Genomic DNA, 26,754 nt, shown 5'->3' on the forward strand with positions numbered 1-26,754 from the left:
ATTGTAGATGGACCAGCTGGAAATGAGGTGGCAATCCTGGGCTCGTACTGGAGAAGGCAGCTTCCCAAAGATGGCAGGAGAGAATAGGCTCATAAGGCAGGGTCAGAAAGGGAGAAGGGAGGGTAGATAAATAGGGACCTGATAGTTGCAAGCTTTATCTGTGGTGTGAGTCAGTAGCACCAAGGTGAGGTGAGCAATCCATTGCTCCTTTAGGGTTACCTTAGGTAACTCCTGCTTCAGAAGTGCCCATGCAGTTGTTGGCTGCAGCCTGTTGGAGCTCACTGAACTGACTTGTGGGCTTATAAAGAACACCCCCAGTGTTTGATACAGGTCTGTGTGGGATGGGTTCAGGGAAAACTGCTCCACAGGTGGGGATAATTAACTGGAGCAGTAGTTTGAGTAGAGCATAAGATCATGGGGCCAGAGGTAGCTTGATTGTTACCCATCAGAAGGGACCACACAACTTGTAGTTTTCCAGTAGATCTCTATAGTTGTCTTTGTTCCCTGTCCTACCAAAACATGTCAAGTTGTTTGCCACTTCTGCTTTGGAAACAGAATATGTAAATTGTAATTTCTGATAACTTTTCTCAATAGATATGCATGGACTGAAGTGAACTGAAACTTCTGGCTTATTTTTTCTATCTTTTTGAAGAAAGCTGTAGTTCAATTTAGAATAAGCTTTGACAATTTCACCATAAAATAAATTTCTTAAATGGTAGGTTCCATTTTGAATAGCAAGTGGAATATCAGTGTCTTCAAATGCGTATCTTTTTGTGTCACACAGACTAAAGCAAACTTGGTAACACCAAGAAATGGAGAACCTCTTATTGCTGCTATTCAAGATTTCCTCACAGGTGTGTATGAGCTTATTTCAGAGCTGTGTGATCTAATAGTTGTTCCTTCAGAATCACTTTTCTTTTTCAGAATTTTTCTATATTAATTAAAAACTATTAATTATTAAATAAAAAATAAATATTAATTATTAAAAAGGCCCTTTTTTTCCTGAAATACAAGGATGCTCTCAGAGTAATTTCTGATTCTCTCTACCTTTGTAGCTGCAGTTATTACCTTTGAGTGTATTTTGCTGTGTTTTTCTGCAAATGAGTGTTTGAAATCTTTGTCTGTGTTCAGTAGACAAAGTAAACTGTTTATGATTATGGAAGAGGAGTTGATTTCAGTCAATGAACATTAGCTTTGACCTATAGTATGTACCTTCAATGTCTTTAATTCTTTGGGAAATGTGTGATGAACATAAGAAAGCATACAAAAACAAATGCTAAGGCCTTATTTCACTTATAAAATTGAGTCTGAGAGCAAGAGAATAAGTTATAGAAATAGACTGTACCTAATTTTTAAATATTTAGTGTGGAGCAATTAAAAAAAATTCTGGAAAGGATTTACAGCTAAAGCTTTCTAAACTACTGTAGTTTTGTATAGTAAGTAGCTGATTAGTATTAGAGTGAAATAATTGACACTGAGTATGCAATAGCTTTTAAATTGAATCTAAATTTAGTCTGTCATGCTACTTCTTTCGTTCCAGGTGCCTATCTTCTAACATTGAAAGATACCTTTTTTGATCGAGCCAAAGCCTGTCAAATTATTGCTTCTATCCTGGTTGGCAAGGATGAAAAGATCAAAGTTCGTCTTCCACCCCCAGCAATTCTGAAGGTGTGTCAAACTATTTTTTTCATGTTACTAAGACTTTCTGTATTGTGTGATCTTGACCCATGGTGATGCTACATTATGGATGCTAAATGCAATCAGGGAGCACAGTGTCTGTGGAAAAGCAAGTCACATAACTTTCTCAGACTAGCCTGAGAAAGTGGCCTGGGAAATCATAAGGAGGAATCAAAATAATCCTTAGAGATAGAAGACAGCCTTGCAGGTGTTGTTTGTCAGTTTCTTGTTTTCTTGCAAGAGAAAGTCGAGGGGTGGTGTACCCCACTGACCAATGATAGTGATGTGTTAGTTCACTGACCAATAAGGGTTTTACCTTTCCAGACCTTTACGTATTTGTCTGTAAAAGAAGATCTGGGGTAATAAACCTTGCTCTCCTGTTCAACTCACAAGAGAGTCTGTGTTGTGCTTCTTGCTGTTCCCAATATAGTGCAACATTACATCAATCTTTAAGCTCCTAAAGTTTTAAATCAAAGGTACTTCATAAAGAAATAATTGTGAAGGATAACCATTCAGCACTCAGGGGGTTTAAATCTATGAAAGTGGATAATATCTTTCAAAGAAATGCTGCTATGCATTTCTACAGGTATGAATCTCTGCAAACATATTCTGTATATAAAGCAATTTTACAATTCTTGCTTGCTCTTTTTCTGTAACTGTAGCGTAAACTTGTAATCTTTATTCTTCTGTTTCTCTCAGCCTGTAACACTCTGGACAGGAAAACAGGTTTTCAGCCTCATTCTCAAACCCAGTGATGATTGTCCTGTAAAAGCCAACCTACGAACAAAGGGCAAGCAGTATTGTGGCAAAGGAGAGGACCTGTGTTACAATGATTCCTGTAAGTGACACTTCTAAAGCCATGTTTTGGAAGTCTTCAAAGAAGTCATAGAAACTGAGCTCACTGTAGGCATTGAAGCAGTACTTGACATAGGTGTTCTTGAAATGAAAAATAAAATCTTGCAGTTTTTCTTGAGAGTTGAAGTCATGCTAAATATGTTTTCTTAAACTGAAATGTCTTTTGTATGACACTCAGCTTGTCATGGTGCTAACTTAGTGTTTGAAGGTGAGAGAGAAGAAAGCAAAGCTTAGGAAGTTGTTCAGAGGGCAAACGGAAAAATTTAGTCTACTGATGGGGGATAGTAATGCAGGAATTACAAGTCAAACACTGAAAAGAGTTAGAACGTGCAGAGAAGATGAATCCCTAGGATATCAAGCCATCCATGTCCTTCTGGTTAGGGACATCAGTGGCAGATGGAATGCAAAGCCCTGTGGTTGAAAAGGCTGTAGGAGATGAGCAAGACTTAGCTTAGAATTAATTGATCATTCATGTGGTGACTGTTGGAAAGGAACAGGCAAGGTTAGGCTGGTTCCTTGCTGCTCACAAGTTTTAAGCTGAGGAGCCATTGATTTACACTAATACTGTCATGCAATGTTGTCTTGAGAAAAAGAATATCCTAGTTGGCCCTCAAGTCCTCTCTACAGATAAGAGTGATTTCTGTAGATGAAAATAACACTCTGTGCTATGAAGTTGGTTGTAAACACAGTGGAACAATATTTTTCAGCTTGTAAATACTGTAGGATAAAAGGTCACAAAGCAATCCTGCTCTCACTCCTGTGAATGTAAGACATCTTTATTTCACAGTCTATTAATTTTAGAAAATATAGGAAGAGTTTCCTTTTTCTGAGTTTAACAGGAGCACATGATGTGGAACACTTAAAGATTTTGTTGTTGACTGTGTTCAGTTCTCTGAAAAAAAAATCATATCTGAAGGCATAGTGATTCTCTTCAGAAAGTTCTCTGCAAATTCTTAATAGTCTCAAGAAAACCCAGTATCATGTTTTCATTTGATATAAGTGATAGAGCAGGGATTTGTGCTTCAAGAATACCTAAATGCACATTGAAAATATTGAGCATGGACAAAGCTTTTATTTCAAAATTCTCTCCATAAATGATTAGTAGTGCTTAGTGAATGTTTTAGAAAACTGGTGAACTCTTTTTGCCTTTTCATTTCTAGATGTCACAATTCAAAACAGCGAGTTAATGAGCGGCAGTATGGACAAAGGAACACTGGGCTCAGGATCCAAGAACAACATCTTCTACATCTTGCTGAGAGACTGGGGCCAGGTGGAAGCTGCAGATGCCATGTCACGTCTGGCCAGACTTGCTCCAGTCTATCTTTGTAAGTACATTTCCTTGTAAAATAGTACTTCAATGCTGAAATAAAGAGCAAGCCAGATTTTTGCTTTGAATATGACATGTTGTGCTTTTAAAAAAATAAGCTTGTTTTGAAGCTGATAGACAGGGAATTTATTGTGGGTATGAAGTGCTTGTGGTGGTCACATGGTGGGAGGCAAAATTGAAAGTTCCCAATAATATTTTCTGGGTTTGTTTTCTCTATATGAGATTGAGTTATCAAAATAATTTATTTTCTTTTTTAATAATAGCTAATCGTGGCTTTTCAATTGGGATTGGTGATGTAACCCCTGGGCAGGGACTGTTAAAAGCTAAGTATGAGCTCCTGAATGCTGGCTATAAGAAATGTGACGAGTATATTGAAGCTCTGAACACTGGCAAGCTGCAGCAGCAGCCTGGTTGTACTGCAGAAGAGACACTAGAGGTAAAATTTTAAATTTAATTCACTATCCACTTGGAGTAGAGGCTTCACAAATACATTCTTGTACATTGCAAAGTCTAAAGTTGTCTTCTGAAACCTAAAAATACAAGCATATACAGTCCCTAGGCATGTAACTTGAGCTGAGTCTGTATAGACTTAAGATGTTTGTGTGCATCTAAAAATGTTAGCTAAACACAGAGCAACTGAAATCCTCCAGTGTGGAATGGGGTGATACAAGAGAATAGAATTACACAGGTAATTGTAATGGAGTTGATTGCATTGATCAAGATTTTCATGGTTATCTTCTATGTAGCACAGTGTGACTTAGCATTTAGTGCAATGCTCAATTTAGCTGATGTTTTTGATGCTGATAAGAGATTGTCATGTTCCTGGATCCCTCTGTCTTACCCCAACAGAGACATTTTCTTCAGCAAACTGGAAGCTGAAGAAAAAGACAAGCTGAAATTTAAAACTGTTTTACTTGTAGCAAAAACTGGGTTTCTTTGTCTTTACTGTTTTCTAAATTCCCTGTGACTACTGAAGGTGTTGCTGGGAGTAATAGAATTGTTTGTGGTAGTGTTTTTTAGCAAATTCTGAACCTCTGAAATACTGTATTTCAGGCCTTAATCCTTAAGGAGCTATCTGTTATCAGAGATCATGCTGGCAGTGCCTGTCTTAGAGAACTGGACAAGAGCAACAGTCCCCTGATCATGGCTCTCTGTGGTTCTAAAGGTAGGGACAGCTGAACTTGGCATAGGTTACTCACTCCTTCACTTAAATGAAAGTTACTTGTTCCATCCTTATAGCTTGTTCTGTACTGTCAGTTGTGCAAGTTCATGTCATAGCTGCTTTAAGTGGCTCAGTAAGTACAGGTTGGGTATAGTTAGTTAGAATCAAGCTGATGTTCTGATATTCTTGTGTCTTAATTTTAGTAACAATTGCAAAACATCTTGTTGGAACTTTTGATGTTCTTAGGACTTGAACTAATTAGTCAGTAAAAAGTTTTCTGTTATGTTTCTATTTCAAGTATTTATATCACATAGAAAAATCAACTGTAAATGAGACATTCAGAATTAGACCTAACATTTCCTAGAATTGTGGAATTATTTGCAAGGGACTTTAAAGATCGTCTAGTTCCAACCCCCCTGCCATAGGTTGGGACACCTTCTATCATACCAAGATGGGGTATGCACAGCTTCTCTGAGCAACCTGTTACAGTGTCTAAGCACCCTCATAATAAAGAGTTTGTTCCTGATGTCTAATCTGAGCCTGCCCTCTGACAGTTGTAAGTCATTCCCCCTGTTCTTTCACTACATGCCCTTGTGTAAAGTCCCTGTCTTTCATGTAGCCCTTCTTTAGGTACTGGAAGGTGCTATGAGGTTCCTCAAATTCTTGAGTGAGTTTTCATTTGTTTCCTTCAAGAATTTGAAGAAATCACTTTTGCATTTTTTAGCTGTCTAATAAATTGTGGAAAGCCTTGTAAGTGACATGTTGTCTTCTAAAGAAATACTGAAATCTAAAATGAGGAATATATTAGGTGTATAATTTTTGTGGGGGTGATGGGGAGGCGTTGTTTGCCAACATACTCAGCAAATAAACCTTCTGAATTAGTGGCTTCATTCTCTGGGACTTAGTTTGTTCTAGGAGTCCTGGTAGACACTGAATGCTTTATGAAAAATATTGTTGGAAGTATGTTTATTGAAGAAATTGTGAAGCAAAATACATAGGTTAGGATCATGGACTATGTAAAACACAATCTGTATTACACCCCAGGATAATATAAGGACTGGAGCCAAATTATGGCGTTAGTGTCTTTGACCCAAATTTTAAAAAAGTTAAATATTGTTGGCTGTATCATAAACTTAATTCCCAGCCTTTGCATAAATGTTGAAATGAACAGGATGAGTTACAGAAAAACTTCTCTAACTCTTGCAGTTCTGTTTTGTTGAGCAGTTATGAAGCTAAGTATTTGATTTTCATGGAAGTGAAGATAGCTCATCAGGGAAGCAGCATATCCCTCATTTGTGAGTGAGGGGCTGTCTTCTCCTTTGTTTTTCAGGCTCCTTCATTAACATATCCCAGATGATTGCTTGTGTGGGACAGCAGGCTATCAGTGGGTCCCGTGTTCCCGATGGTTTTGAGAACAGGTCCTTGCCTCACTTTGAGAAGCATTCTAAGGTAATTCTGGATGTTTACAATGGACTTTGAAGGGAAGTGAAACAAGTTTGCTTAAGCCATTTTGAGAAGAGAGCATGATAAAATGTGTTGTCGTGACATGCTGAAGGAAAAGGATCATATATGGTCAATTTCAAGTGTTTTGTGTGATTTGAGAGCTAACAACAGTGTTCTGAATTGCTGTAGGATATCTACTTAGCTTGACTTTTTACAGCTAAGCCTTGCTTTGACCTTTCTAATTTAGTAAAAATTAAAGTGAGGTGATGATACATTTTTGGTTCTCTTGAGATTCCTAAAAATAATTTTTTCAAGTTTCTTGCTGGTGTTATATTTGACTGCACTAATACTTTCCAGGAAAACTGCTGAATGTGTGTTGGTGTCTTTATAAATAGGTGAGACATGCCAGATAAACTATTCTGGTTTTGCTCCTTTTCCACCAGGATAGGTACAGTGGGTTATTTTCAGTGTTTCATGTCTCAGTTCGGTTCCACATGAAGCAATAATGACTCTCATGCACTTGTATATAGAATTCAGTGAGATTAATTTCTTTTAAAGTGCTGTTTGAAATCTAATGAACACTACAAAGGTTCTAGGTTTAAGCCCATAGTCTAGCTAGTGTGTTAGTTGGTAGATGTGTCAGATGGTATCTATGACGCTGGCATATGTGGTTAAGTGTCTAAATTCAGTTTCTGAGTTCTGTAACATACTGAATAAGTAGAAAAAGAAACAATATTTAATGGATTAAATAAAAAGAAAAAAAATTTAGCTCTAGCTTTTTTTCTGATTTAGAAAGCATTATTTGTTAAATAACAGCAAAAAGTAATTTTTGACTTAAAGAGATGCCTGTATAAATTTCACTGGCAAGAACTATCCTTATGAGTGAGGGAAAACCATTCCAAAAAATTAATTATATACATATCCCCAGTTATATTTTTCCTGGATTCCTTAGTCTTCAGCAAATACCTTTGAACTACCATAGCAAAATGAACATTCCCACTTGCGTTTTCAGTTTTTTCAAGTTTAATGGAATGTTGGTACAGTGTTGGGGAAGGAATAGCTGGAAGTGTGACAAAGTTTGTAGGGGGAAGGAGAAACTATTAAATTAGTTTGGAAGAACTAGGCAAGGGTTTCTGAAACCTTTATTCAGATCTGAAAAACAAATATGGAACTTGAGAGCTAAGCAGAGCTGAGATCATTGTCCTGTGTTGGTGGGGGTATTGGCTAACCTTGGGATAGAATTTCGATGACATTCACCATGTCTTTCTGTAACATACAGAATGCTTGTTGCATTTTAACTGTGTTTTTCCCACTCTTCCCTGCAGCTCCCTGCAGCAAAAGGCTTTGTTGCAAACAGCTTCTACTCTGGGTTGACTCCCACTGAATTTTTTTTCCACACAATGGCTGGTCGAGAAGGTCTGGTTGATACAGCTGTTAAAACAGCTGAAACTGGGTATATGCAGGTAACTGTCAGCAGAGTGAGGGTTTTATCAGTCTTGGAAAACGTGGCTATTTCTCATGTGCATGTCAAGGTGATGGATCAGGGAGAAGTGCAAGCATTGTGTGTTTTCAATGTAACAGAAAAATTTATACTGTGAAATACCTGGCTTGCTCTGTTCTTCAGGAGGTGTGGAGTTTGTGAGACCTCAGCCAATGGTACAATAACATGCTTATATTAAGCTATTTCCTCTTGGATATGGGTTTTAAAAGTCCTTGTTCTGTGCAGCTGTTGACAACTGCTTTCTGTGTAGCGTGTTCCTAAACCTGATGGAGTGATTACAGAAATACAGCTAAAGCTCCCTTTCAATGTCAGTTCTCTCTTGGTAAGAGGCACCTTGGCCATATAGACTTAGACTGGTTCTGTAAGACTTCAGTGTCTCTGGCTGTAAATAAATGTCCCTCCAACAAAGCTTCTTGCTGTTATGTGCAGTCTCAAGATTTCTGTTCCAACATTTAAGTAGTACTTAAATTATAGCCTGCTTCCTGATGTAACAGTCAGTAGAAAAGCCAAGATAATTTGGGACTGGGAACACATTCCAAGATACACAAGTAACTATACAAAGACAGAAAGAAACCACCTTTTGGGGTGGGTGACTAATTAGACCATTTGTCCCCAAAACTAATGGAGTAATCTTGGCATGTGTGCAAGTATTTACAGATGTATATAAATATAATAAGCAACCTGCAAAATACTTTTCCTCTTCAACTTTCTTCCAATATCAATGAATTTTAACACTTGGACTTTGAAATTAAAAAAAAAATCTTGGCATTTATTTTATCTTACCTTTTTTCTCATGCTTGAGAAAAAAATACCAATTTATAGTCTACTTTAGATGATCTAATTTACTTTCAAGGAAAAATGAAGTCCATATTTCAAGTAAAAATGTTTTTAACCTAAAATGTTTCATAGTATGCTTTCCTTTTGGGAATGCAAATGAATATGTTAGTTAAGACTTCCCAATATAAGGAGTTAATGTAGGAGAGGCAAATAAGCCAGATAGAAAAATGGCTTTGGCAGGTGACCGCTTTGGTTTTTCTCAGTGAAAACAAGTAGTTCTGCTTTCATATACAAAAAGTATTGTATCCCATGGAAGGATATGAATGTTATGTCAGAAAAACCCACCCAAATAAATCCCTCAAACTACAATAGGGTTTTGCAGCTTAGCATTAGGTTTTCTATATAGTGCAATTCTAAATGTGTGGAGTATTGTATTGTTGTGTGAAATTTTGTTGACTTTCATGTTCTGTGCAATGTACAGTAAATCCTGAGGGCTGTAATGCATGATTTTAAATAGGTTTTCATGCCTGCTCATCACTGTCAGATTTATTTCCTGAGTCCAGTTCCTGTACTTTTTGTATTGCAAATCAACAGTTATTTTTAAAAATATACATTTTACTTTCCTTGGTTTTTTTTTTCCTTTCAGAGACGTCTGGTGAAATCCCTTGAAGATCTTTGCTCACAGTATGATTTAACAGTAAGAAGTTCTACTGGTGACATTATACAGTTTATTTATGGAGGAGATGGCTTGGATCCTGCAGCTATGGAAGGGAAGGATGAACCACTGGAATTCAAGCGAGTTCTAGACAATATCAGGGTAAGGATTACTGAAATACTTTTTGAAAGTGTGAAAATACTGTTAAGCATGGAGAAGAAAGTAGTAAATTATGGGGAAAACTGTTTCAGGCAGTATTTATTTTCAGATTGCCTTTTTTGAATGGTCTTGGTCAGTCTTTCAGCATGTGTGTTCTAAGAATAGTAGATATTTTTTCCAGTTTGTGTACAGAGACCAAACCATGTATAAGCTGTGAAAAGTAAAATTTCTTTCTGTGCTTGAACATAGTTTTAGGGCCTAATACCTAATTCACTAGATAAATTGCTACTGGCTTATTTGAGTACTAGTTTGGTACACTGCATAGATTAATTCTCTATTAAATTGAGATGTGGATGTTCTTGAGTTGAACTGGCTGGTGATTATTCAGTAATATTGTGATGTTTGAAGACTTGTATTGTTCAATTTTAGTTTTCTGGTTGGTTGGTGTGTTGTGATCCCTTTCCACCAGAGAAAAGCCTTTTGCTGAGATAACTGTTTAGATTTCTGTAATATGAGTGTAATAAATGGGTAGAACTAGAAATGTCTGAGTGTGTACCTAGAGATTTGCAGAAATAAGTAGGAGTGGATGTGGCTCTTCTTTACACAGTAGTCTAATATAGTTTAGTAAACCAAAAACAAACAAAAAAAAAATCTCCATTAAGCAAACTACAAAAAGACACAACCAGAAATAAAGAATGCTGTTACTCAGTTCTACATGTGTGTTCTGTGTCTTTGCAATGGAGTTTTTGTGCATGTGCTGTCTGTGAAGAAGTCGTGTTTTTTCCTGTGAAGGCTGTCTATCCGTGCCGAAGTGAACCAGCCCTTAGCAAAAATGAATTGGTGTTAACATCCGAGTCCATCATGAAGAAGAATGAATTTCTTTGCTGCCAAGAAAGTTTTCTGCAGGTAATTATCTCACTTCCTTATCACACAGTCATTAACTTTTCCTTATGAATTAAGGACAGGACTTTAGCCTGTCTCGGAGACTACTTACGTGGGTTTTAAGGGTGAGTGAAGGTTCACATGACTGCTTGCACTTTGAACTGTAAAATTAAATTTGTTTGAAAGAGTATAGGGCAATTTTAATATTTATGAGAGCAGCCACTCTCAAGATTTCCTTGAGAATCACTGATCAAAACTGTAGAATTAACCTGCCTGTAGAATTAGCCTTACCTCCATATAAAGCTGTTATCTTGATGAACCTTCTGATTACTGGCAGTGATGAGAACAGGATGAATTTAATAACCTGTCTTTGAAGGGTTTCTTTTTAATAGATCAGAGTGCTTCAGAGTACAAGGTAAACCTGAATTGCATTTCTGTTGATAGAGTCAAGTTGAAAAAATAGTTATACCCATATTTGAAATATGCTGTAAATCTTAAATGCAAGGAAAAGAAATCAAATAATTTAATATCAGAGTTTGGGGATAAAGCTGTTATTTGAGGTATGCATCTTCTAAGTCATATCATGAAAGTTTAAATAAATGTTATTAATTTCAGAAACACAGATATGGCTACCTTACCTTAGTGATAATTAGATTAAGATTTTTAAGTTTTAGATAGTTACATTTTCTTCTTTCCTTTTTTTTTTTCTGTTCATCCTTGAAGGCTTTAACTGAGACAGGTTATGAAAAATATAATGAGGTAATTGTAGCATGTGTGTGCATTGTGTGAGCATTAATGTTAGTGCTTTTTAGCTAAAGATGTGTGTATAGTGCTAAAGTAATTGATTAGCATATATACATTACTGCTTGTTTAATTACGACATAGGTGTTCATCACAATTATTTAACTTTCTTAATGTGGAAACTGTGATACATTAATTAATACCCATTGCTAAATTGAAGGATTTTGAGGAAGCTTTATTTCAGTACTTGACACTTCATTCTAAAAGTCATTCCTTCAGTCTCTAGGGATATGAGCATATTTTTCTGGTGTTTACCTTTCCTTCCTCCACTTTTCCATTCCAGAACAGAGATGCTTCTTAGTGCTGTTATTTTAGTAGGAGGTTCCTATAATGGGCTTATCCAGTCCAGAACATAGTATGTTCTACACATGTAAAATAGCTTACACATGTCTAAATAGCCTCATCCAAATGGGCAGCATTCTTTCTTCCTGCAGTCTGCCCTTGCTGGAGGAAATTTCAGCTGATGAGAAAGCAGACTGTTGGCTGGCACAGTTAATTATAGTAATATTTTAACATATTCGAGTATATTAAGGTAAAGGTGAAGGGATTTTTTTTTTATTCAGACTGGAATTGGGGAAATCCTTAAAAGCCCTCACAATTAAAAAAATCAGTCGTTTTTCTGTGCTTTTTTTTTTTTGAGATGATGGAATTGGGAGTGCTGGAAGTGTGTTGCAAACACAGAAAAAGCTCAGCACACAGCCAGTCAGTGCTGCCATATTCAGAGTTGGCCTACTGGGTCTGCCCCAACTGGAGCAGCTTTTGGCTGAATCTCGTGGCATTGTCTGTGCCACTCTGCATTCCAGTGGTTTCTTCACTGCAAGGACTGCAATGTGAGCAGTGCTCCTGGTGTGTAAATGATCCCACTAAACTGGCTGCTGGGACACCTGATGTAAGCCCTACGAGCACAAGGTTTGCACCCTGAACTGTCCTTTTGGCTAAACAGCAGCTCTGGAGGAGCTGACGAGGCCTGTGTTGAACCACATCTCACTGAACCCCTGTGCTGCCTTTTTGTTAATCTGGTCCAGACAAAGACTTCATGGATTTGGAAGTTATGAAAAAAATCAATGTTTTTTTGAATCCACTCTGGAAGTTAAATAGCTGTGCTCATAGAGTACAGTGTTGCACTAAAGATTATAAATCCATAGAGAGAGATAGGCTTAGCAAAGATGAGCTATTTTCATTCCATTTGTAACAAAAAATTAATCCATAGTTTAGATGCCAGAAATCCAAGAAGAATAAGTAATTTCCTCTTTTAGGTGTTCTGCATGAATAAAAATTTGACAATGAAATATAAGTCTTCATAGATTTATCTTCCACCTTTTCTGACTCTGGTGTATGGAAATAACATCTAATTTGAGTACTTTATTCAGAATTACACATAATGATGGATTTATTGTGCTGGAGTTGTTTGGATGTTTTTTTAAAGGACTTTTGAACTCGAGCACTGTCAAAGAGGAAAAGTCTTCTGCAAATTCTGCAACATTCCTTTCTTTATGCACCTGTAATAAAAAGATAAATTCTCTAATACCATATTATTGCCTAAACACTTATTTTAGGAAATAAATCACATTATCAATTTTTGCAAATATTTTGGGGTCAAAAGCGTTAAAAATGTCCAACTACAATTATTTGTGAATAATGCTACTTACTGCAGGGCAAAAGAAAGGGGCAAAAGCATAAGTATTCATCCTGTCATCCAAGTGAGGAAGCAACTTTGAAGCATCCATTCCAACAGCACTTCGGTTGTCCTTCCTTTTGAACTCAGTTCTGGTATTCACAGAAAATAATGTACTCTCTGCAAAGACCTTGAATGCCAGTAAGAATGTTGTTATTTTGAGAGTGAGAATTCTGTTAGAATGTAATAGAAGTGTTTTCATAATGATTCTATGAACTTGGCTGTGAAGAAAAATAAAAAGGCAGTCCCTCAGATACTTAGTTTTGCAAGTAATTGTCAGTGCTCATCTGACTGTGGTGGTTGCAAGTAGTCTGGTACCTAGTGCAGAAGAGGTGATACTCTGTAACCATCACTCTGTTAAGTAGAAGTAATGGCGTAGAAGGGGTTTAAAAAGACTCTAAAAAATCCAAGTGTTTGTTTCTCAATGGAGGTTTTCCTAAATCATGGTTGAAATAGATGGGAAGGAATTCCTTTTGCTTTTTGTTTGTATTTTGGTTTTGATGACCTTGTGTTATGGTAATGACTTGCACTGAGTCTATGCTTGTGGAGGAGTTTAATCACGGATGTCATATTTCATGACTTCTTGTGTCATGAAATGTATAGATGTCTATATCCCAAGTGGAATGACTGAATGATCTTTTGTAGAATAAATGTTGTGTATTTTTTAACAGTATTGTTTCAGTGTTGTTATGTTCCAGTAAAGACCATTAGAACTTATTTTGGGTAAGCCTGGTAAGATAGTGAAGGGTCTGTGTACTATGATGTGTTAAATGCAATTATCTGCAAGACCACTCCACAGCATAGAGAAGTTATTTGAATTATATTAGGTAAAGACTGACATGTATATGATAGTTTTGAGGCTTTTCTCACAAATAAAGTGCACCTCAAATCTATCCAGCAGATATACTTTGTATACTTCCTCTCTCACCACAGTCTTTCCATTTCAACTATTTTGAATACTGAGAAATGAGTAAGAATGTATTTGTGTCAGTATTGCCAAAAAATAAAAATTTTGAGTTGGGTTTTTTTAAAGTTTTTAAATCACTTTCAGTTAGTAGGAAGGAAGGAAGGATCAGCCCAGGTATCAAGTCAGGTATCTTCAACTGTCAGTGTGTGCTTAGGAAGGATGCTTTTTATTCAGCATGGACTGTAGTCCTCATGTACTACTACTGATTTGTGGCTACATGAAAGTCGATCTGGTTTGCTAAATTCTAATGTATGTGCTTGTCTAAATTTTGATGTTCTCTTCATATTGTGCATTATTAACTTATTGTAAATATTTGGAGGGTTAAGTAAATAATTTACTATGGATGACTTCAAATGGAGGCAATGTCTTTGCTTACTGTGGTTTTAATGTGATTTCAGGAAATTAAAAAATTCATCAAAGGTGTTTCTGAGAAGATAAAAAAAACTAGGGACAAGTATGGAATTAACGACAATGGCACAACAGAGGTAAATAGTTTCAATGGGGTAATGATGTACTTCTTTTCAGTCTTCATAAGTTGTCGCTTTTCCAACTATTCCATTTTCTTTTCAGCCAAGAGTTTTATATCAGTTGGATAGGATTACTCCAACACAACTAGAGAAGTTTCTAGAGACTTGTAGAGACAAATACATGAGGTGAGTGTTTGCCCTGCAGTGTTCTCAGTGCTGCTGTTCTGTTGGTGACTTATGGGTGTATTTTGCTCTTTTTACTGTATGAGTGCTGGTTCTGTTGTGAATGCAGTACAAAGACTTAGAAACAATTGGCTCCAATGACATAAACATTGCAAGACAAAGGTAGGATTAAAAAAAAAATAAATCACTGTCTACAGATGTGCTTGTTAAGGCAGAGTTGAGTCTTGTAAGTCTTATACAAAAGTTCTAGAGGTCTAACAGGTGGAGTTCCTACATTTGTCTTGAATCAAAATCAGATCCTTTCATTAACAGACTTTGGTATCCTTTTATACTGTAAAAAAATGCTTTGTTTCATTTTATATTTCTTGAGCATGCAAAGCTATCTGCTTGTGTTTAAGCACCTTCCTTCTGAAGTAATAGTAATCATACCAACAAGCACAGTTTCAGACTTTAGCTACTCATTACTTGTATCCACAGACTGTGTTTTGACAGCAGATTCTGGTAAAAGCCAAAAGTGATAGGATTCAGAGTAAGGGAGGATATTGTTTAAACACTTCACAATCTTACACCCACTGCCAGACATGTTTCCTTCCTCCCCCTCTTGCAGAAGGTTTTTGAAAACCTTCAATAAGTCCATACAGAACAAAGTCTGAATAGATGAGTTTCAAATTCATATGAGTGTTGATAGCTATTCTTATCTACAGAGTCTGAGGAGTTATATTGCTCTTTGTTCTAAAATGTTCTTTGATCTGTTAGGCACTCAGAGGATCCTTTGTTTGCTATCCTTGGTTTTTACCAGGATAATGCTAGTGTGGATGTTCTAGTCTCTTTATCCATTGAGATTTATTTCATTTACTTAGACTTCTTGGATTTGGGCACTCACATGCAGCCATGAGTGATCTCTCCTTTGTGGTCTACCTGCATCAATTGTTTCCTAATGTTTTATTCTTCTAGAAAATTCATGAATGTGTTAGATTCTTTACTATTTTAAAGCAATTACCAGGTTTTTACCTTACCTTATTAGGAGTACTTGTTTACATTTGTCTTAAATGTTTTTAGACGTAAATCATGATTTTTACTGTAATAAGTAAATGTTAGCATATGGGGTTTCCCTAAAGGGAGAATCCTGGATTGATGCTCAGGAGGAAGAGGAGAAGCATTTTGTAATTTGTTATGGAAGTTATGCTCCATCTGAGGAATGCTTATATAACAGGGCATCTTTTTGCTTTGCATGAGATCAGCCTTAAATTGGTGACCTTTCAACCTCTCTCTTGTATGTTTACTGAAATAGTGTATCAACAAGCTTCTCATGTATCTACCAGAATAGTTTGTTATTGTTTGCTTAGGATCTTACACCTTATTCAGTTCCATATCTCTTTCTGTATTTTTTATCAGGGCACAGATGGAGCCTGGTTCTGCAGTAGGAGCTCTCTGTGCACAGAGTATTGGTGAGCCTGGCACACAGATGACTCTGAAGACTTTCCATTTTGCTGGTGTTGCTTCAATGAACATTACTTTGGGTGTGCCAAGGATCAAAGAAATCATTAATGCTTCTAAGGCTATTAGGTACTAACATTATTTTGATTTGTTTGGGGTTTTTTTTTTTTTCCTTTGCCCAAATTAAACCTGGTGGATAAATTTGCAATACATGATAACATTTCCCTGTCCTCAGCAATCTACTAGGCATCATTCAGTGCAGATACTCAAACAAGAAAAATCTGATGTCTGCCCAACTGTGATACTTAAGCCCAGAAAGAAAAGCTAATAAAGGAAAGTGATTTTTCATAAGTGTAATATTTCCTTAGATGTCTCATCTGTTGTGAAGGGCTCTGGTGCTTAGCAGTACTTGAAGCATACCTATTTATAGGAATGCATGAAGCCATGCTTAAATAATACTAGAATAATATATGCCATGGAAACAATGGCTAGTACTTTTGTGTTTGCTTGTTTTTACCAGCCTGAAGTACCTGAACAGTAATTTTTCTTATATATACCTGGGGAAGCTGAAGATCTCTTTATCTTACTGAATACTGCTCTAGATAAGAGAGAAGTATAGGCAGGCTGTAATTCAAGTTGCCAGCTGTACTCCAGCTGAGCAATTTCTTATCTGGGTTTTTGTGTGTGTGTTTATTCTTGTAGCACCCCTATTATAACAGCACAGTTGGACAAAGATGATGATCCTGATTTTGCCCGTCTGGTTAAAGGAAGAATTGAGAAAACTTTGTTAGGAGAGGTAAAAAAAATTGTATTATTGCTGATGCTTTAAGTATAAGCATTAGCCAATTGCCATGGGGTATTTTAGCCATTTTTGCATGCTAACTGTTTTGCCCTTGTCTCTTAAAGATTTCTGAATATATTGAGGAAGTGTTTCTTCCAGATGACTGTTTCATCCTAGTGAAGCTGTCTTTAGAGCGCATTAGACTACTGAGATTAGAGGTGAGTTGTTCAGTTCTTACACAGATTATACTTTTGATATGTCTCTTAATCCTGTGTCAGTAATCACACCAGGGGAAGCTAGAAAAAAGGAAGTAAATGATGAATGTTGTGTGGCTACATTACATCATCTTTTTTTCCTGGCAAAGTGGATAATAATTTCCCCCTTATTTGGAAATGAGAGAACATACATTTATGTCTTGCTAAACACAGGGATGCCATTTCCATCCATTGGTTAATGTACAGGCTGGTACCCTCAGCATAGGATACTGTTTCATACAATTTATAAAACTAATTTAGAAGAGAGTATTTGGGGATTTTTTTTACTATCTTTTTCCTTCTATAGTGTGTTGAAAGATTTCTGCATTTATTTGAGCACACTGATATCTGCTGTGATCACACTGATGTTTTCTGGTTGCCTTTTGCCACAGGTGAATGCAGAGACTGTGCGCTACTCGATTTGCATCTCTAAACTCAGAGTGAAGCCTGGGGATGTTGCCGTCCATGGAGAAGCAGTTGTGTGTGTGACCCCTCGTGAAAATAGCAAGAGTTCCATGTATTATGTATTGCAGTCCCTCAAGGAAGAGCTACCTAAGGTAAAAGCAAAGGCTGTTTTATGCTTTTGTGGAAGGTAATCAGTAGTAATAATTTTTCCCATAGTGGCAAGATGAAAAAATTCTTGTCAGTATTGACAGTGAAGACAGGCTGGGTCAATAATTCTTAGATTGCAGTGGTACTGCCTTGCTGTTGGAACCAACCCATCCTTTACTAGTACTTGCAAATAAAATGGTAACTTTGATATTTCCCTTACAACAAGCATTCCAAGTGCAGCAGTTGTATGAATGAAATAGTTACATCTGCTTCCAGCTACACCTAGAATTGGACCACATGACAGTATCTGGCATTTTTTCAGCTTTCTGTGAGGAGACTGTCTACTCTGGACTTGAAAAACAGAGATGAGTGAATCTTTGTTGTTAGCAGCTTGCCTTTTTATTTGTATGGGTCTGCCACCATTCAGACACCCAACCTGAGTGTGGGAATATCTGACATAAAATATAAAATGTAGATAGTGAGTAAGGTTTCTAGTACAGTGTCAATTTTGCACTAGTGTGTTTAAGAGCAAGAAGTCTTACTCACGTCTCTTTTGAGTGAGCCTTTACTCTACATACTAGACCTTCTGCACAGGTTGAAATGCTGGTGTTAACTTCTTATATTGTGTTACTGTATACATCAAAGTTACTAGGGTTTTTTGTTTGTGAAGGTTGTAGTGCAAGGCATACCAGAGGTTTCCCGAGCTGTCATTCATGTTGATGAACAAAGTGGAAAGGAAAGATACAAACTTCTGGTTGAAGGTGATAATCTACGAGCTGTTATGGCTACTCATGGAGTGAAAGGAACAAAAACATCCTCTAACAACACTTATGAGGTAATGTCTAAATGGCTGCTGTGGGGTTTTCCCCATAGCATCTTTAATACAAGTGCTTGTTTATGCTCAGATGCAGCAGTTGTTATGGAATGAAGCCTGATCTCACTAATACATGTCAGAATGAATTAACACAAGAGAATAAATCACTGGCAGCACTGTTCACTTCAAATAAGCTGTTTCTATATATTTAAAATGGAGAACTTTAAAAGGGTAGTCAAAGATATGGAATATCAATACGCTATCAGATAGTATTTATTCCAGGAATATACTTGCTCCAAGCTCTTGGTTCTTCATTCATGTAACATGCAACAATCATGTAACAATCTCTTGTGTAGGTGGAGAAAACTCTGGGAATCGAAGCTGCTCGAACTACTATTATCAATGAGATTCAATATACAATGGTGAACCATGGCATGAGCATTGACAGGAGACACGTTATGTTATTGTCTGATCTAATGACTTACAAGGTTTGTACTATGTTTTTTCTAAGTGTTGCATTGGCCTGTTTATACAAATTAATTTTATCATGTTTGAGAAGGGTGGGTGAGCTCAGGAGATGGAAATTAATTCTGAGCTTAAAGAATTCAAAGTTGTACTGACCTAATACTGTTACATGTATTTTATGCAAAATGCTTAATTACTCTAATTCTTTGGGGGAGGAGGATCTATTTTGACTGGAAACAAATTGATATAATGAGTAGAGAATGATAATTTCATATTGAAAATAGGAATCCTAAAAATGATGGTGTGAAAAACAACTGTCTGGGTAGCCATGCATACAGTTCAGGGTTTGCTGTGCAGAAAACCCCATGGGGAGTGGTTTGTAACAGCTGCACCATATGTGAGAGGCAAGGGATACAGACATTACAAATAGAATCAGCTGATATGAACAGTCTTATACAATGTGTTAGTACAAAATCATATCTGGTCTTTACTGATTGATTTCCTTTAAAGTTCAGTGCACTTAGTGAAGTAAGATTTTGCAATTTGCCTGCCAGGGTGCAAGGGTTTAATTTGAGTGAAATGGATGGAGTTTTGATTTGTTCCAAAACTATAGAGCTTTGTTGGACTGAGCTGCACCAGTGACAAGGGCTGACCCTGTGAAGCTGCAGCACAGCAGTAGAAAAGGGCATCAGAGTGCTATGTTTCAAACTTGGTGTGCTCCTACGTGCATTCTTTTGCCTGTACTTCTGACCTAGGCTTCAGTGTGCAATCTGGTATAATCAGAATGTTTCTAACAAACATAGGCACAAACAAGTCAAATTAGTTTAAAAAACTAAGTATCTTTTTTTCTGGAGAGTGAGAAAATGAAGATTTAGCGTCTTCTGTAATCTCCTGGCAGATGAGGTCAGATTTACCTGTAGATAATAGGCAGTAGATTCAGCATAGTGCTCTCAGATCCTGCTGAAGTTTGTAGCTCAGCAGCCAGTTATAATTGTGGCAGTTTGTGGCTATGTTTCTTTTGATTTTTTCAGTACTCGAGATCTATTCAATATTCAAGATCTATTAACCATTTATATCAGCTTATGTTGTATATGAATAATGCCTTATATGTTATGTAAATATTGATTATTACCAAATTATTAACCTTCCAGATGTTGATCTGTGAATCATGTGCATTTTGTGTATTATGGCAATACTGACTTGTAGATAGTATATTTATTTACTCAGGCTTACTCTTTGGGTTTTTCCATCAATCAAGGGTGAAGTGCTGGGCATTACCAGGTTTGGACTGGCAAAAATGAAGGAAAGTGTGTTGATGCTGGCTTCTTTTGAAAAGACTGCAGACCATCTCTTTGATGCTGCCTACTTTGGACAGAAGGATTCTGTTTGTGGTAGGTATTGCAAAGTCTGTTTCACTTTGTGATCTTTAGCTAGCATCTGTAAAACCTTTTCAAAGCATTGAAGTTTTGTCTTTGTTAAGCTTCCCGTTCAGCTGGTATGTCTTCATACTTCAATAAACTTCAGGTCTGAAGCTAATTCATCCTGAAAATTTGTTGTATATTCTACTTCTGATCTCTGACTGAGGTCTTGAAGTCAGTTGGATATTTGATGTTTTTTAAAGTAGACTTTGAGTAATTTGATTTTACTTCTCACCTTACATCTCAGTGAAATTAGGAAATTTGTCCCACTATCAATAGTTCTGTTTTTTCAGTTGTGAAAGTTTGTGTATCTTCAACACCTAGAGCAATTGAATAGATCTAGTACCTCACTCAGTTATTCAGGTTTCATTTTCATTCCTGCTAAGTAGAAAGACAGGTACATTTCAGCCTAGCTGAAGATTATCAACATGACACTCTTACCTGATTGCTTAGGTCATTTGGCACTTGTACCTAGAAATAAAGGCCAAGTTCTTCACTTCTTCATTTAGTTCTAATCTAAACAGATTAAAATTGTGGGTCTTTGTTTTTTATTTAGAAGCCTTGTTTATCCATATTCAGTTCGTTAACAGCAGACAGCATATCTATTGTCAGAAATTTCTTTTTAAGTGTATCTGTTGTTGAGTTTTAAATTTAAGTGCATTAGCAGCCACTGAATCATCTTACTGAGTTCATGAAAGAACCTGTTAAATTTTGAAAATACATGGCTGCATATGCACAAGTGTATGCATGTCCCTATACATACAGCAAACAGAAAGCTCAGTAAATGAGTCCTGGCAGTCTGTTTGTCTCTGTTTTGTATTTTAGCCATGTGCTCTAATATTTGGAATTGAAACAATTTTGAGGTTTTTTTTTAGTGTCTTTGGCCCCATTCATTTCAGATTTTCTTCTCTTTTAAGCTACATATATTTGGGGACTGAATTGTTAAAAAAGCTAATAGATTAAACAGAGAAAATAAGTAAAGCAGGTTTCACCCTTTTCAAGATCTGTTTATGCAATGGCTGCCCTCCTGGAGCTGGAATTGCTCATTGGGAGTTTCTGGGTGCTAATGAAATACAGAAATATGTTAAAGTTAACTAGTTTGTGTGGATGTCAAGGTGTAGCCAGTTTTAAACAGTACTTTTTGCACAGTATTTTCTGAATCTTCATTCGTACACATTCAAATTGTGAATCAAGTAAGAATTTTAAGCAAATTGATTTCGTCCTTTGTGCATTCAAAGGTACAGCTATTTATTGTTACCTTCTTAAACATTTATGGAAAAGACAATCTAGTTATACTCCTGAGAACGTGCAAAAATGTATGCTGAGAAATACTGGTATCTGAGAGCTTGATTTGTGTGTGGAATGTTCTTTGGAACAGTTGTTCACCATGGTAGATCTGGAATGCAAAAGTGCCAGCACATTGGAGTGAAAAATGTTATAACCACCCAAATTCATTGGGAGAGACTCAATATTTCACTTCAAAATGAGCTCTTTTTGAGTGGTGAAAATGCCAGGAGTGTTACAGCTCAAGTAGTTCTGTGCCTTTCTCACTGAGAACTTGGGGAGGTTTCAAGGGAACCCTGCCAGGTTTGACTGAAGCCTTAGTACTGAGTCAGAGAATGAACATGAAGTAAGTTTGCCTTGCATCTTCTATGCTATGGGCACTGCATAGAACAAGTCTTCTCTAAAAACAAACCTGAAGGGCTTTCATTACAGGAGAAGATGTTTAGGTTAGGTGGAGTTTTTGCTGTAGAATTTAACACTGTTTAAGTAACATACTGGTTGGATGGCCATAACATTTAACTTTGTCTAGTAAACAGGCTTTGGTCCTTACATGTGAAGTTCAACATTTTGTAGGCAACACAAAACAGAATGGGTAAATGAAAATAGTTTTGTAAATCCTTACTGTTCAAACGTTCATTGTGTTTGTTTGGTTTTTTCCTAGGTGTTTCTGAGTGCATCATCATGGGAATTCCAATGAATATTGGAACAGGACTTTTTAAACTGTTACACAAAGCAGACAAAGAATCAACCCCTCCCAAGCGGCCTCTGATATTTGATCATAATGAATTTCATATTCCCATTGTTACGTAGAACTTGGACATAAAACAAGATAGCAAAACAAGAAATAGTAAGCAAACGTAATTTAAATTAAAAAGAGTGTATTATCAGTTCTGTGTATATCAATAGGAGCGAATTGGTAGGTGAAATAATATGAAAAGAATTCCCCCAATTGTTCACCACCTGTTGTTAGTACAGACCCTGAAAGGAGAGTGCACCAGAGAGTGGAAACAAATTTCCAGTGGATTTCACCTGATAACATTTTCCATTTTGTGTGATAATTTTCACTTTTTCTGTTACTGTTAATGGATGGAAACTGTTTTTAACTCAGTATTTATTACACATGTATTCAGATTTTATTAAAAATTAAATTAAATTAAAGAAAAATTGCAAGAGTTCTGTGAGTTTTCCCAGACTGCTCTTGGAAATGTCCTCTCAACAGGAGCTGCAGAGCTCTGCAGCTGTTAAGAAAAGAAACTTCAGAAAGCTGGAACTGAGCCTGTAATTAGTTCATAGTGAATTCAGGAGTGCTGTTCAAAGTGTTTGAAATATTTGCTCTTGGCTTTTGGTTGTTTTAATTGGTTTTTCTTTATCCCAAGTTATTATCCAGTAAATTATTTTCCTCCCTGGAATTCTGTTTTGGGACCATATCTACAAGAAACTGTACATTGTGGATGGTGCTAAATTCTGAGAAGACTATTGTAAGAATATTGCATATTATAGAGAGCTTTTCGTATGACAGCAACTGTCTAACTGCTGGAATCAGTAACTGACAGCAGTTGTAGTTTTGGGAAGGTTTATAATTGAGCAGGATCATCTGAACAACCTAGTTTTATTTTATTATATAAAGTAGAAATTGAAGGGGATGCTGTTTTTATGCATTCCATGAAATAAGTTGGTAGCAGCTTTAGCTGTATTCCATTAAAGCAGTTTCCAGAATGAATATAGATTTCAAATAATTTCAGTGTAGTACATTTCAATTTACTGTGGTGCTGTGGAGGGAAAGTGTCTCAGTGTTTAGTTAGCAATGTTTGGATGTGTGCTCATGACGTGGTTGGAGAGAAATGGAGTAGAGGAAAAAAGCTGCAGTTGTGCCCTCCTGAAGTAGAAGCAGGCTGCTGAGTATTCTAGCATTTGAAGATGAACAAGTTTGTGCTGCAGTTTGTCTTTATGTCCACCAAAAGTGTAAGGCTGTATTCAGATGAATCTATTGGTTTAAGTCTTAAGGTGCCACTGTGTCTGTTTTTTAATTCATCCTCCATGCAGACAACATCTCATGTCAAATTCAACACAGCTATTCTCAAATTATTTTGTATTTTCAGTGTGATGCTAAGATTTATGTCTGCCTAGATTTTGGCAGGGTGAAGATGGAGAATCTAGTGCATTTATTATCTGCTGTAAAAGCTACATATATTTTGCTATCTCTGTTTTAGCAATAGAAATTTCAGAATAAATTAAAGTTTTCTTTGTGATCTCAGTGAGATTACCACTTACTGATTTGTCTGTTTGTTTTTCAAGATGCACATTTAACATGGATTAGGGGCTTCATGGATAGAAAAGCCTTTCCTGTGGTTAAGTACTTTGTTTTATCATGGGAAATCCTACTGATAGTGCTTGACATTTTTGTGAATAAAGATTCTTCTTATGGTCCAAATGGGTGGAGTTTGTATTGGAATAAATAACCATGTCTTTCCTTTTCCTTTTGTTGGTTGGTTGGGTTTTTTATTTGGTTGTTCAGTTTGGGGGGTTTTTTTGGTTGGTTTGGTTTTGGTTTTTTGTAAATCTAGAAAAATTACCCATTTAAAAACTGGGTTCACTCGTGTGTTTTAAAATTAAGAATAAAATTTCATCTTTTATCATTGTCTTAATTATAACAATAAAAACAGGCAGAGGTAAAGAATATGTGAACCTTGTGTTTATTTATAGATTTATTATATTTCTGCATAATTAATTCATGGATGAGCTAACCTCTATTTCTTTTATTTGCTTAGTAACAGCAGAGAATTATTGAGCTTAAATCTCAGGTATTTACAACATAAATGAATAAGTTATATAAAACCTATATTGCTTAAAGTTACTATGTAGTGTCCTCATAGCATGCTCTGAGCCTCATGAGTGTTTCAACCAAAAATAGATTGTTTACAAGAGCACTCTGAATTAGTAATTATTGTTTGAGCTCCCTGTACAGTCAGTAAACAAATTAGCTGTTTGATTTCACTCATAAGCAGCTTTATTTAAGGGTCAGTTTTAACAGTCAAGAAATGGAATTCTTGAATATTAAAATTAACATTTTTATTAATTTTTTAGCTTTAGCTTGGGTATAATTTTTTTTAATAAACCCTGTTCTTCACATTTTTCTGTTTTCTAATTAGTGTGATAATTAAAATTAGTTAAGTGGAAATTTTCAAGAAATAAGTTAGTTTTCAAATTTTTCCATATCCTGCTTTCTCATCATTTTTTTTCCATCTGTTTTAAAACAAATTCAAACTTCTCATTAAATGAAATACTTTGTTGGTGTGTTTATGAGGAAACCCACATCTCTCATCTGCAGAGAGAGAAGAAAAGGGCTGCATGTGCTACATAGGTTTTCTGTTATGACTACAGAAAGTTGGAAGTAAATCCAGAATAGTGCTGCTTTGGTCCATAACTTGAAGAAATTTAGTAGAGAGGGCTATTCCTCTTTTTGCTTATCTGTGCTTAAAGAAAAAGCAAAGTGCTGTGTTTTATAAATTTACTACAAGTAGGATAAAATTAGGCTGTTTCAGGACAGATAATCCTTGATGTCTGACCATTTGTCACTGTTTCAGTAGAAGCTGAAGGAACCACTTCAACAGGAATTCCTTAATTTTGTATCACTGTGCTTGTAGACAGGAATGTCTTTAGAAACCCATAGCAAACAGGATACAGAGTTTCATATTTGCAATATTTGCATATTTGCCTAAGTTATTCTGTGCAGGTAGCTAATTTATCTTTGAAATGGTTGGCTAAGCTTTATATTCAGACCTAGGAAAGTCTGTTGGTAATATGTTGGAAGAAAAAAAAGAAAAAATTTGCCTATTATAGTATTGTCTAAGAACTCAAAAACTAAAAGGGACCAAATTCTAAGCTATGTTAATATTTTAATGCACCAATACTTGGCAAGTTATCTGCATGGGAGTATGGTGCTGATATAAATGCATAGCAATTTTATCTTGAAGAATGAATACCAAAATCTCACAGGCCAATCTGAAAGACTCATAGAAAACAAACCTGCTACTTTTGTGTTTCAGTGCTTGTGAAAATGAATCAATGTTTCTTGTAACTGATAAAATGAAAATTTTATACCATTCCTTCTGATTCTAATGGAATTAGAACATATTGTCATCTTCCACTAGAGAGCAGCGTTTTCTTTTGAGAAAAGAGGTATTGGGTAGCTTTTTTTTTTTTTTTTTTTAATTGAAAATGGGTTTTTTGCAGTATCAGGACTGAAATGTAACTATGAGAGGGAAAGTTACCTGTTAAAATTACATACATGAGGAAGGAGATAAAGGGACTGTATTTTCTTAGGAGAAAGCAGAGTCCGTGTATGCTTTTTCATTAATTGTCAGAATAATTTTCAAAATTTTTCAGAATAATAAAGTACTGGAATGGTCTGCCCCTTCACTGAGAGACAGTGGAGTCACCATCCCTGGATGTGTTTAAAAAAGCACAGTGTGGTACTCAGTGCTATGATCTAGTTGTGGTCTTAGGGCATGGGTTGGACTCAATGATCTTGGAGGTCTCTTCCAACCTAGTCGTTCTGTTGTTAAATTCTGTCATTAATTAGTAAAATTTTCACTTGCATATCTTTTGTCTATCTGGCTTTAAAACAAACAAAAAGCAGTACTTAAGTAAAAGCTACAGTAATCTCTAAAAGAATGTCATGAGTTGCTCCTGGAAAGTGGTAGAATAGCAAATCTGCAGTGAGTGGGGACATGTCTTCTCCATTTTCCATGCAGCTGAAATTGTTCCAATCTGCATTCAGTCTCTCCAGCTGAAATCCAGCTCTGAGAGCTGCTCTGAAGCGTGAAGTTCTGGCAGCTGGCTCAGGAGTGGCTCACATCCTTCAGCTGCTAGAGAACTCCAAGACAAGGCTGCATTAAAAACATTTGAAGGTGATGCTGATCAGTGCAAGAGACCAATGGTTAGGACTGGAAATAATATGAAACAGGTGCTCTTCTTTATGTATAGACAGCTGAAACCAGCAAGGTTTATGAAAGATGACTTCCACTTGAATGTCTGAAAGCTACAGGGTGTCTGTGGTTTGTTGGTTCCTGTTGGATTTGTGACTTGGTTCACAGTGGTGAGAACCTTGCATTGGCTGGCTGTGCTTAGGGTTTCTGTGGGCCTTGAGCTGCTCTGACACTGCATTGCCTTAACCACCACCGTTATTTCTGTGTCACATGGTAAAAGGTGATGGTTC

At 36.4% G+C, this 26,754-nt stretch overlaps 1 protein-coding gene across 3 annotated transcripts in view; it reads left to right on the forward strand.

Moving 5' to 3' along the window:
• POLR3A (RNA polymerase III subunit A) overlaps positions 1 to 24,213 on the forward strand; it is a 33,569-nt gene extending 9,356 nt beyond the window's left edge. Inside the window, exons 12-32 of one of the 3 annotated variants that reach the window (XM_015633238.3) lie at positions 785 to 854; positions 1,541 to 1,668; positions 2,377 to 2,515; positions 3,693 to 3,857; positions 4,123 to 4,295; positions 4,913 to 5,024; positions 6,352 to 6,470; positions 7,790 to 7,927; positions 9,389 to 9,559; positions 10,349 to 10,462; positions 11,162 to 11,197; positions 14,280 to 14,366; positions 14,452 to 14,534; positions 15,927 to 16,097; positions 16,671 to 16,764; positions 16,875 to 16,967; positions 17,396 to 17,560; positions 18,226 to 18,390; positions 18,726 to 18,857; positions 20,093 to 20,225; positions 22,198 to 24,213. In XM_015633238.3, the coding sequence (XP_015488724.1) occupies positions 785 to 854; positions 1,541 to 1,668; positions 2,377 to 2,515; positions 3,693 to 3,857; positions 4,123 to 4,295; positions 4,913 to 5,024; positions 6,352 to 6,470; positions 7,790 to 7,927; positions 9,389 to 9,559; positions 10,349 to 10,462; positions 11,162 to 11,197; positions 14,280 to 14,366; positions 14,452 to 14,534; positions 15,927 to 16,097; positions 16,671 to 16,764; positions 16,875 to 16,967; positions 17,396 to 17,560; positions 18,226 to 18,390; positions 18,726 to 18,857; positions 20,093 to 20,225; positions 22,198 to 22,346 (2,637 nt within the window). In that variant the 3' untranslated portion in view covers positions 22,347 to 24,213. Of the gene's footprint in view, positions 1 to 784; positions 855 to 1,540; positions 1,669 to 2,376; positions 2,516 to 3,692; positions 3,858 to 4,122; positions 4,296 to 4,912; positions 5,025 to 6,351; positions 6,471 to 7,789; positions 7,928 to 9,388; positions 9,560 to 10,348; positions 10,463 to 11,161; positions 11,198 to 14,279; positions 14,367 to 14,451; positions 14,535 to 15,926; positions 16,098 to 16,670; positions 16,765 to 16,874; positions 16,968 to 17,395; positions 17,561 to 18,225; positions 18,391 to 18,725; positions 18,858 to 20,092; positions 20,226 to 22,197 lie in introns of those variants that run through there. The other 2 variants (XM_015633239.3, XR_004498193.1) reach the window with 2 other exon arrangements.
• Positions 24,214 to 26,754: the final 2,541 nt, after the last annotated feature.

The sequence above is a fragment of the Parus major genome, chromosome 6 (genome assembly GCF_001522545.3).
Source record: "Parus major isolate Abel chromosome 6, Parus_major1.1, whole genome shotgun sequence".
Classification (NCBI taxonomy): Eukaryota; Metazoa; Chordata; class Aves; order Passeriformes; family Paridae; genus Parus; species Parus major.